The sequence below is a fragment of the Chaetodon trifascialis genome, chromosome 18 (genome assembly GCF_039877785.1).
Source record: "Chaetodon trifascialis isolate fChaTrf1 chromosome 18, fChaTrf1.hap1, whole genome shotgun sequence".
Classification (NCBI taxonomy): Eukaryota; Metazoa; Chordata; class Actinopteri; order Chaetodontiformes; family Chaetodontidae; genus Chaetodon; species Chaetodon trifascialis.
Genome location: NC_092073.1, coordinates 8,577,444 through 8,589,615, shown reverse-complemented (window position 1 = coordinate 8,589,615; position 12,172 = coordinate 8,577,444). Strand labels below are relative to the sequence as shown.

Below are 12,172 nucleotides of genomic sequence, written 5' to 3'. Positions count from 1 at the left end.
TGAAGAGGGTACAAGAGCATCAGCAGGTTAATGAACATAAGGCCAAATACAGCTGCAGCAGTGGTTAGAAGATACTGGAAGAACCATAGTACAAATAACGGAAGGCGCAGTGGCCGTCCTCATGGAGTGACACCATCCACATTTCTAGATTTATGTATCCTTGCATTGAAAAACAGACATACAAGTGCACCTGACTTGGTGCAATTTGGCCAACACCTATAATCTGTGGAAATGCCAGTAAATATCAGACTTTCACATCAGACAGCATGAAAATGGCTTTTAATTAGATACTTTATTTACTCTGGCTGCAAGCTGAGAGGTGTTAGTTAAGTGGTTCGTGTTGATCACTGATATGATAAAAGGTTTATCTTATTAGACCTTAGACTCTATGTATATTATACCTGACTGACATTTTTCATTCATTCATTGATTCAACCTTTATTTTAACTCGGAAAATACATTGAGGTAGAGACCTCATTTACAATGTAGCCGAGTAAAACAATAAAAACAAAAGCACTTAGACATGGAAAAAGCCAATGACATAAAACTTACATAAAAATGAGTAAGAGGAAGAGCAATAAAAGCCATAGAAGAAGGGCCCATTTAAAATAAATAAGATAAATAAAAGCAACAACAATGAATAAAAACAGTAAAAATGCAAACCATTAATCAAGTAAAACAGGAGCACCTAGAAGCATAGTATGAAACGATTAAGGATTTAAATTGCCATATGGATAAAAATGAGGAAAGCTTTAAATGGCTCTGCATCTTGTTCCATGTTGCAGGTGCGCAATATGAAAAACTGGATTTTCTAAGGTCAGTAAAAACAGCTGGCACCTGCAGCATGATCCAATCACTGGATCGAGTGTGATAAGAACCCACATTAAAAGAGAGCATAGAACTAATGTAAGAAGGGAAAAGACCAACAAGAGCTTTATAAATAAATAAAACCCGGTGTCTTTCCCGTCTTACACTGAGAGAGGGCCACCCAACCTTAATATACAGGTCACAGTGATGGGTGTCATAAGTATCTCCAGTGATGAATCGCAAGGCTGAGTGATAAACAGAGTCCAATGGCTTCAAAGTGGCAACAGAGGCATGCATGTATAAAATATCACCATAATCTAAAACTGATAAAAAGGTTGCCTCAACAAGCATCTTTCTACAATGCAGTGGAAAGGAGGGTCTGTTTCTATAAAAGAAACCAATTTTCATTCTCAACGAAGACACAAGCTTGGAAACATGACACTTAAAGGTTAGCTTTTCATCAATCCAAATACCAAGGTACTTATACTCTGTCACCCTTTCAATATTTGCACCATTCATGGTAGAGATGATGAAGCTGTCAGGAGTTATGTTTTGTGTTCTGGAGAACAACATAAATTTTGTTTTGTCTGCATTGAGAACCAGTTTATGATTATTGAGTGCAACTTGAACATCAGAAAAACATTTTTGGAGGGAATTTAAGGCGGAGTGTGCATTGTTTGCAATACAGTACAATATGGTGTCATCAGCATATAAATGAATCTTACTCCCAGTGACAACCGACGTAATATCATTGATATAAAGCGAGAACAAAAGAGGCCCCAGGATGGAGCCTTGTGGGACACCTTGTGCTAATTACACAAGTTCAGATTTACTATCCCCAATACACACACACTGCTGTCTGTCGCTAAGGTAGCTCTGAAACCATTTAAAAGCCAAGTCCTCAAATGCGAGACTACGAAGTATTTTTAAGAGCAGTACATGATCCACTGTATCAAATGCTTTTGAAAGATCAATAAAAAGAGCTGCACAGTGTTTTTTCCTATCTAAGGCTGTAATAATGTCATTTAAAACAAAGGTGGCTGCAGTGATAGTGCTATGTCTTTCCCTAAATCCTGATTGATGCATGCTGAGGATGCAATGTGTTGAGATGAAAGATTTTGATTGTTTTTTGACAAGAGACTCCAAGACTTTTGACAGGCAAGATAATTTAGAAATAGGTCTGTAGTTATTTAAGTTAGCAGTTCCACTACCTTTATGCAAAGGTGTTACATAAGCGACTTTCCAAACCTTAGGAACTGTGCCATTTAAAACTGAAAGGTTAAAAATGTATGTAATATAGTTGACAACAATTGGAGCAGCAACTTTTAGAAAGAAGGGGTCAAGTTAATCCTCTCCCACAGATGTCTTGGAATCCAAGGAAAGAAGTGCGTTAGCTACTTCATCGATAGAAAAAGGCCGCAGTGAAAAGCAAGGAGTTTGCGTAATATGGGCGGTGGGATCAGTAGTAGAGAGTGGTGGTCCTGTATAAAAATTTGCAGGATTAGAAGAAGCTTTTGGAATAAGATTTAAAAAATAATCAGATTTGGCCTTTCATATTGCAGAAGTACATTTATTTCTAAGCTGTCTACAAGAAAGCAAGTCAGTCAGTGTTCACTGAGTGTTTTCTTTGTGCACTTTTACTACCTGCCACAGAAACCAGAGAGACAAACAAAAAAACAAAAACAGGTCTGGCATTACGACAAAGAATTTATTTTGCTTACAGCCATAAAACCTGTCTGTATTTGTTAATACCGTTTAATTACCGTTGTGTACACCTGACGTTGTGTGCACCTGACTTGTGCAATTTGGCCAACGCCTATAATCTGTGGAAATGCCAGCAAATATCAGACTTTCACATCAGACAGCATGAAAATGACATTTTGTCAGTCAGTTTTCACTGAGTGTTTTCTTTGTGCAGTTACCCCAATGCCACAGAAACAAGAGAGGCAAAACATTTTCATGTTTGAATTGAAAAACAGGCCTGAAACAGTATTTTTTTGGCATCACGACAAAGAATTTATTTTGCTGACAGCCACTGTCTGTATTTGTTAGCACAGTTTTAATTGCCGTTGTGTGCGCTAGCCTCGGAAGAAAAAAAAGCGAATAAAAGCTTGTTGTGCCGACGGCTTCCGTACAATGACATATGAAAATGCGGAAGCTCATGTGGCAAGTTTTTGGGCGTGTCAGCTTGTGAACAACAAAACTGATGCTTCCAGCAGAAGTCTTCCTGCGACAGAAAGGCTCCTGATCACTTGAGGACAACGAGGAAAGTGTGTGTGAGTAAGTAGAGGATGAGTCTCACTCAGTTTCTCACGGCAGAATAATGTTTGCTTTGTTGACAGTCGCCTCATCAGCAGCAGTTGCCTCATCCAGACTATCAGCTCACTGGCTCATTTGAATTTATCAGATAAAGGAATTAACAGCTCTTCCCTCCTTTCTTTGCATCAGACGCAGTATGGCATCTCCATCCCCGCTATCCAAAGGCAACACCATCTTCTCTCTGGCTCTGTTGAGAAAGCTGAGCGATGACGACAAGACCGCAAATGTCTTCTTCTCCCCTTTTAGCATCTCTTCAGCCTTGGCTATGGTGATGCTGGGGGCCAGAGGCAACACACTTGCGCAGATTGTGGAGGTGCAACACACACACAGGATCTACACAGACTTTGTGCTCACAGAGCATTTCTTTAAGTGTCATATTAAAGTGTATTTTCACTTGTTCCTAATTGAGTATATTTTCCTCGATCACCAGTTGTCTGCTGTGTCCACAGTGCCTGGAAACCCAGGATTGTCAGGATGATGTCCACGTTAGCTTTGCCCGACTGCTGAGCGAGCTCAACCAGCCAGACACTCCGTATGCCCTCAGTGTTGCCAACAGACTGTACGGGGAGCAGTCCTATCGGTTCGTTCAGGTGTGTGTGTGTGTGTGTGTGTGTGTGTGTCTTCAAGTGTATCTCCATGGGTGTGATTATGTGTGTTAGGCTTGAGTGAATGAGCTACGCAAATAGAAATATTAGACTCCATGGACTCTACTACCGCCGGCGCGGTAGTATTTCCGAGCGGCGCAGGCAGGCACACGGCGCATTTGGAATTTTGGTAAACCGAGAACCGAGGCGTACAGAGGTGAGCCAGGATGAGCGTTGCGGCGCAGTGTGTGTGTGTGTGTGTGTGTGGGGGGGGGGTGGGGGGGGGCATAATGAGCATTGGAATTTTCGACCATTTCGGTCTGCGCCGGCGGCGTAAAAGTGCGCTGACAGCTCGCCACCTCAGACCTGGTCAACTCTGTGGCGGCGCAAGTGGATTTTCGTAAACCGGTGGAGACGTGCACTCACGTCACCAACACCTCACAGTCAGGTTTCCACAGTGTCTGGCATTTCACTGCGATCAATTATTAGCAACAGCCACGATTCAATGCAGCTATCTGAGTCAGCACATACAGTCAGACCTAAATTTCTATATTTTGATCCGTATCTCATCTGACCACATCGAAAGCGCGTTCGGCACGCGTAATGGTCACTCAACCTGACCGAATGTACACAGGTGGAACAGGGATGTCTGGTGATCTGTGACTCAAATTGCCTGATGACAACCGTGTATGCCACTTTCCTCGGGTCGGCACATGACTTGTTCATTGTGGCGAATTCTAGCATCCCTACAGTCTTTCAGGGGGACACCTCTCTGGATGGGTGGCTGCTAGGTGATAACGGCTATCCACTGAAAACGTGGTTGATGACGCCATATATCACACCGTCAACAAGACGGCAGCGTGGTTTTAACGGTGTTTTCAGCAGTGCTCGGTCAGTCATCGAACGCACACTGCGATCAATAATTAGCAACAGCCACGATTCAATGCAGCTGTCTGAGTCAGCACATACAGTCAGACCTATATTTTGATCAGTATCTCATCTGACGACATCGCACGTTCGGCACGCGTAATGGTCACTCACCCAGACCAAATGTGCACAGGTGAAACAGGGATGAGAACTAATCGGTTAACGTCGCTGTGCCGACCAGAAACAGCCGTGACATCCTACAGAGCATATATACTGCATCTGTCTCAGAGCACTCAAGAGACAGAGAGAGACAGACACATGGAAAAAACGTAAGTGATGATCGTTGTCCGCTATTACCCACGTCATTTCATTCCAAATACAAATGTAATCATAGTAATGCTTAACGATATCTACAAAGATGGAGTACATCATTGCTTTGAGGAGGATGAAGAGGAGGCAGAGGATTTACCATCTAAGGACGTCATATTTAGACATCAGAATCAGAATCAGAAATCCTTTATTTATTCCCGCAGGGAAATTGTTTTTGTTGCAGTGCTCCTTTCAAGAATAGAATTAGAATAAAATTATAAAAGAAAGAAAAGAGAGAACTATATAAAAAGCAAATATAAAAACAAAATATTTATATTGAGAATATATATCCATCCATCCATCTTCTATGCCACTTATCCCTTTCGGGGTCACGGGGGGCTGGAGCCTATCCCAGCTGTCGACAGGCGAGAGGCGCGGTACACCCTGGACCGGTCGCCAGCCGATCACAGGGTAACATATATACACAAACAACCATTCACGCTCACACTCACACCAAGGGGCAATTTAGGGCCAATTAACCTAATGAGCATGTTTTTGGTCTGTGGGAGGAAGCCGGAGTGCCTGGAGAGAACCCACGCATGCACGGGAAGAACCTGCAAACTTCACACAGAAAGGCCTGACCCGGGAATTGAACCAGCAACCTTGTTGCTGTGAGGCACGCGCACTACCTGCTGCACCACCGTGCAGCCCTGAGAATATAGAGCAATATACACACACACAGACATGAGTGACGTCAGTCTCCTCCTGGGAGAAGTTTGGGCATCAGACACTTTCCTGTGGGGTCTCAGTCATCCTCAAAACTGGCCATGCGCCTGGCCAGCGGCGTTCTTAAAGGTGAGGTGAGGAGCTGCTGTGATAATTTGACTCAGCTGTGTCAAACCCTGCCTTCTCCCCTCCCTCTTTCCGAGTTGTGCTGCTGGGTGGGACTGAGATGAGAAGGAGGAGGAGATGCGGGAAGAGGGAGGGAAGAAGGCGTTGAGTGGGTTTGACACAGCCGAGTCAAATCTTCACTAATCACAGCAGCTCCTCGCCTCACCTTTAAAAACGCTGCTGGCGAGCATGGCAAGTTTTGAGGATGACTGAGACCCCACAGGAAAGTGTCTGACGCCCAAACTTCTCCCAGGAGGAGACTGACATTCTGGTCCGGGAGGTCCAGGCTCGCAGTGGCCGTGTGTGTGGAAAGTTATTGATCATCAGATGTTTTTTGAACTGATGTAACCGCAAATACTCACTTAATGACAGCTGGGTGGCGAGGCGCTCCCTCCTCTCCCGTGCGCTCTGCTGCTCTCCCAGTTGACATGGCACATGCAGTTCGGCCTCTCTCCATCTTAAGTCCCTTAATGTGTCCTGCGTGAGTTCATAGTGACATCCACGTCGTACAGCCATGTTGTGTGAAACGCAACATGCCACAAAGAGTGCAGCGACACTCTGAGGGCTGTATGTTAATGAACCACTGTAGCACTGCTGAAAACACCATTAAAACCACGCTGCCGTCTTGTTGAAGGTGTGATATATGGCGTCATCAACCACGTTTTCAGTGGATAGCCGTTATCACCTAGCAGCCACCCATCCAGAGAGGTGTCCCCATGAAAGACTGTAGGGATGCTAGAATTCGCCACGATGAACGAGTCATGTGCCGACCCGAGGAAAGTGGCATACACGTTTGTCATCAGGCAATTTGAGTCACAGATCACCAGACATCCCTGTTTCACCTGTGTACATTCGGTCAGGTTGAGTGACCATTACGCGTGCCGAACGTGCTTGCGATGTGGTCAGATGAGATACGGATCAAAATATAGAAATTTAGGTCTGACTGTATGTGCTGACAGATAGTTGCATTGAATTGTGGCTGTTGCTAATTATTGATCGCAGTGAAATGCCAGACACTGTGGAAACCTGACTGTGAGGTATTGGTGACGTGAGTGCACGCCTCCACTGGTTTGCGCCGCTGGCGTGGACCGAAATGGAATGAAAATCCAAATCTGCCGGCCGATTATGCCCCTACTGCACTGCAACGCCCATCCTGACGCACCTCTGTGCGCCTCGGTTTACCAAAATACCAAGTGCGCCTGCCTGCGCTGCACGAAAATACCACTGCGCAGGGGGCGCACCCTACGCCGCGCCGGCAGCGGAATCGAAAATAGAGCCCCATGGGTGAGTGAGTGAACAGCAGGCAAGCATGCAAGGAAGTAAAGAAACAGACGGAATGCATCAATGTGATGAATTCTCTCGGGTGAATCCAGACATGTTGTGGTTCCAGGATTTCTTAACACAAACCAGGAAACACTACAGTGCAGAGCTGGAGACTGTGGACTTCATAAGCAGGTTTGAGCAAGCAAGGGTCAACATCAACAGCTGGGTGGAGAAGCAGACACAAGGTGCATCACACACACGAACACACCCCATCAGTTTGATTCATTAGCCCCTACAGACCGCATGCAGTCATGATGACGAAATGTTGAGGTGAGCTCCATCCGCCTTTTAATTAAAAAAAAAAAAAAGTGTGTGCTGGTGACTCCCCTCTTCAGATGTTAGTAATGGAAACCCCCTCGTCCAAAAAATGTTGAATAACCTGCTATTTTTCAGGTATCTATGTTTTCGGAGGACACAGCTAATGAGCGTTGTTTTTCTTCAGATGATCTTGAGTTTCGGGTGGAAGCTTTGTGCTCTCTGGCATTGATACTACTGGTTCCATGTGGTTTTAATGCTGTCAACAGGTAAAATTAAGGATGTTGTGGCCAAAGACATGGTGAACAGTTTGACCCGGCTGGTGTTGGTCAATGCCATCTACTTCAAAGGCACCTGGAATGAACCATTCCTGAGGGTTCGCACACATGATGCCCAGTTTAGAGTCAACAAGGTAAAGCTGCACAAAGAAAGCACTCAGTGAACACTGACTGTATGGTAGAATATACAGTAACTAAGGTCTAATAGCTGGATATGAAGTGAATTTCTTTAGAGATTGAACCTTGAAAGGGATTTTTTTCAATGTCACATTCTATCACGTATGTGAAAGTCCTAAAAAGAGTCTGTGAATTCTTCATCAGGGTCATGGCTGCAGAAAATGCTCCAAATCTGACACAAAAGACTAAAAATCTGTTCAGGACATGTTGGCACCTCATGTTCGTCTCACCTCTAACACTAACTCAGCTTACACACAGCGTAAATAAAGCAACACTGGCATCCACTTTGAGCTCGTTTCATGGCGTCTGATGTGAAGTCTAATATTTACTGACATTTTATCCCTGATTTGATTCACTAACTCCTACGATGAGGTCTCTGTGGTTTACTTAATATTCCACTTTCTTGCAGCCAATCAGAGTCAGTGAATCAGTGTTAATATCCCAAATGTTGCTCAACCAGAGCCTGTTTTAAAATAGTGTTTTCTCAATTCTAAAAGATTCTGCTTCCTCTCTTTGTTCTCTCAGAATGACACTAAGCCAGTGCAGATGATGAGACAAAAAACCTACTTTCCTTTTGCCTTTGTTCCTGAAGCCAACTGTCAGGTAATTAAGCAACTGATCAGTCAGTCAATATGGCCAGAGAGCAGTATAAACTGTGTTTGCTGTCATGTTTGAAACCCTCTGTTGGGCAGGTCCTGGAGATGCCTTACAAAGGAAAAGAACTCAGCATGCTCATCTTTTTACCCAAGGAGATGGAGGACAATACAACAGGTCTGGAGAAGGTAGGACACGGACACACACACACACACACACACACACACACACACACACACACACACACACACACACACACACACACACACACACGCTCTGAATATGATCATTGACACATGTAATTGTTGATGTTTTATCCACCCCCAGCTGGAGAAGCAGCTGACCTATGAGAAATTTGTGGAGTGGACTCGTCCAGACAAGATGGCTCGAGTTGAGGTGGACGTGAGGCTGCCTCGATTCAAGATGGAGAAGAATTATGACCTGAACAATGTCCTGAAAAACATGGGCATGGTGGATGCTTTCGATGCCTTAAAGAGCGACTTCTCTGGTGAGACTGATCGACCACATCGGATACAGTGACTGTAATGTCAGCAGTGAAACTATCCAGTGTTATAAAAAGCAGTAAAAACTACTTCCACCTTGACCAGTTACAACAATACAATGTTTTGCTTTGAGACATCAGTGTTATCTACTAATAATAGCCACCAGCATTCCTCAGCAGAACAGTTACTTTCACTTCGACACTTAGGGTTTTTTCTAGTAGTGCTTGTTTGCCTTCTGTCGGATTTTGAATGACGGGCCTTTACTTGCATTGCGCCTTCGAAATGAATGATTGTACTTCGTCTACCTTCCCTGTCACAGAGGTGTCTGAACCAGCTGTACTGGCTGATGCTGATAACTTCCTTCATCATCCAGGTGGTTCTTGGGTTGCTCTCAGGGCAAACATCAGCCTCAGCTCTCTGGAGCATTTTGATAGTTTTGACTATTTTGGGAATAGGCCCTGAGTTCCCTATTTATGGTGAGGACAGCACTCGTTGTCTGGTTTCTTATCCATTAGCGCTTGTTTGGGTGACCTTACCAGGCTCTCAACAATGGATGCTATCACGTTTAATCGGAGAGAGAAACCGCGCCAAAATGTTGTGAATCAAAAAATGCTGTTAAGAAGCTAAGTTGATTCTTTTGATTGAGAGACTCGTAGGGGCAGAAATGACACACTGTGTGCTGAAGGGAGCCTGTGAAGAACAGAAGAAGAATGTTGTAGTTAGGAGAAGCTATACTGACAAATACGTTCAGTGTCCACTGGTGATCCAAAACACAAAGGTAGCATGCATATTGATTATTGTGTACAGTGTAAAGCATCACAGCTAAGCACATGACAGTGCACTTTTTTTGGTTTAAAAATGTCTTTCTTTTCTCCTCTTGGACAGGCATGTCTGAGACCGGAGGCCTGGTACTTTCAAAAGTCGCCCACAAGGCTTTTGTGGAGGTGAATGAAGAGGGAACTGAAGCTGCTGCTGCCACCACTGTGTACTGTGAGCCTCTGTGTGCCAATCTCAATTTAGTGCACTTCGTCGCCGACCACCCCTTCCTCTTCTTCATCCGACATAACACCACCATGAGCGTTCTCTTTGCCGGCCGATTCTGCTCCCCCGTGTGAGCACTGTGCCCTGTGCAGCTGTGTGACCCAGCTGCTTCCTTTTAATGCAGTTAAAGGAACAGTTTTTAGGGCGTAGTGTCACTGCTCTGGAGTGTGTGCACAGCACCTCTGCATTGCTTTAGCTGTGAAGCACATTTCCCCGCTGAGTTGAATCCAAATTCCCATCCCATGTTTTCAAGACCACATTTTTGGCGGAAAGCCTTAAAGTGAAAACTGTGGATTCGCTCACCGCACCCTCGCATTAACACCCAGAACTACAAAGCTTAAGTATCCCACTTGTTGTCCAGTCTGTTGCTTGCAGGTGTGCTTTTGCTGATTTTTATAAATACTTTTCCCGATGATTATGTGTATTTTGGAAAGAATCTTTGCTTATGCTTGAGTAGGAAACTAAGTGTGGCAAACACTCTGGCATGTTGAACTGTTGCACCTACACATCATCATGAGTACAATGCTTTGAAATGTAACTGAGTATATTGAGCATAGAGTATAATGACAGCAGATTTTGTCAGCTAATGAATTCAAAGTGCTGCACCAATGTGTATGTTTCTGTTTGTACAAATGGAATAAAGGCATGGTTTGAAAACACTGTGTGCATGTTTTTGTTTAATTTTATTACCCTTTGTGTTACAGTACATTTTGTGCTGAATTCCCTCAGACTTCATGCTGCAGCCATCCAACATATCCTCAGGTTGGAACCAATTAGGCCAGGAGGCCAGTAGAGGGAGCTGATGATTGCATTTAATCCTCTTGGATTTGTAACAGCGCTTCAGGTCATGTGCTTGGACGTTGAGAAAAATGGATTGAAGCAAGACAGAAAAGATTAATCGGGGTTCAAACACCTCTGGAGCCACAGTGGAAATCTGATAAAGGCGGCAACTGGAGTGTACTGAATGTACAGTATGTAACAAGGTTACGTTAAAACATATTTTGAGACTTCATAGAGGTTGAAGAGGGTACAAGAGCATCAGCAGGTTAATGAACATAAGGCCAAATACAGCTGCAGCAGTGGTTAGAAGATACTGGAAGAACCATAGTACAAATAACGGAAGGCGCAGTGGCCGTCCTCATGGAGTGACACCATCCACATTTCTAGATTTATGTATCCTTGCATTGAAAAACAGACATACAAGTACACCTGACTTGGTGCAATTTGGCCAACACCTATAATCTGTGGAAATGCCAGTAAATATCAGACTTTCACATCAGACAGCATGAAAATGGCTTTTAATTAGATACTTTATTTACTCTGGCTGCAAGCTGAGAGGTGTTAGTTAAGTGGTTCGTGTTGATCACTGATATGATAAAAGGTTTATCTTATTAGACCTTAGACTCTATGTATATTATACCTGACTGACATTTTTCATTCATTCATTCATTCAACCTTTATTTTAACTCGGAAAATACATTGAGGTAGAGACCTCATTTACAATGTAGCCGAGTAAAACAATAAAAACAAAAGCACTTAGACATGGAAAAAGCCAATGACATAAAACTTACATAAAAATGAGTAAGAGGAAGAGCAATAAAAGCCATAGAAGAAGGGCCCATTTAAAATAAATAAGATAAATAAAAGCAACAACAATGAATAAAAACAGTAAAAATGCAAACCATTAATCAAGTAAAACAGGAGCACCTAGAAGCATAGTATGAAACGATTAAGGATTTAAATTGCCATATGGATAAAAATGAGGAAAGCTTTAAATGGCTCTGCATCTTGTTCCATGTTGCAGGTGCGCAATATGAAAAACTGGATTTTCTAAGGTCAGTAAAAACAGCTGGCACCTGCAGCATGATCCAATCACTGGATCGAGTGTGATAAGAACCCACATTAAAAGAGAGCATAGAACTAATGTAAGAAGGGAAAAGACCAACAAGAGCTTTATAAATAAATAAAACCCGGTGTCTTTCCCGTCTTACACTGAGAGAGGGCCACCCAACCTTAATATACAGGTCACAGTGATGGGTGTCATAAGTATCTCCAGTGATGAATCGCAAGGCTGAGTGATAAACAGAGTCCAATGGCTTCAAAGTGGCAACAGAGGCATGCATGTATAAAATATCACCATAATCTAAAACTGATAAAAAGGTTGCCTCAACAAGCATCTTTCTACAATGCAGTGGAAAGGAGGGTCTGTTTCTATAAAAGAAAC

General features: G+C 43.5%; 1 protein-coding gene across 1 annotated transcript; it reads left to right on the top strand.

The window, feature by feature from the left end:
- Positions 1–2,942: 2,942 nt before the first annotated feature.
- Positions 2,943–10,606, top strand: LOC139346476 (leukocyte elastase inhibitor-like). Its single transcript, XM_070985509.1, has 9 exons — positions 2,943–3,087; positions 3,256–3,439; positions 3,576–3,716; positions 7,168–7,285; positions 7,625–7,767; positions 8,336–8,413; positions 8,503–8,592; positions 8,732–8,912; positions 9,793–10,606. The coding sequence occupies exons 2-9, from the start codon at positions 3,263–3,265 to the stop codon at positions 10,020–10,022; spliced, it is 1,158 nt and encodes a 385-aa protein (XP_070841610.1). The 5' UTR covers positions 2,943–3,087; positions 3,256–3,262; the 3' UTR covers positions 10,023–10,606.
- Positions 10,607–12,172: the final 1,566 nt, after the last annotated feature.

Coding starts and splice junctions, on each gene's coding strand:
- LOC139346476 (XM_070985509.1), top strand. CDS start 3,263: ATGGCATCTCCATCCCCGCTATCCAAAGGCAACACCATCTTCTCTCTG. Junction 7,768..8,335: donor CCCAGTTTAGAGTCAACAAG/GTAAAGCTGCAC, acceptor TTGTTCTCTCAG/AATGACACTAAGCCAGTGCA. Junction 8,414..8,502: donor TTCCTGAAGCCAACTGTCAG/GTAATTAAGCAA, acceptor TCTGTTGGGCAG/GTCCTGGAGATGCCTTACAA.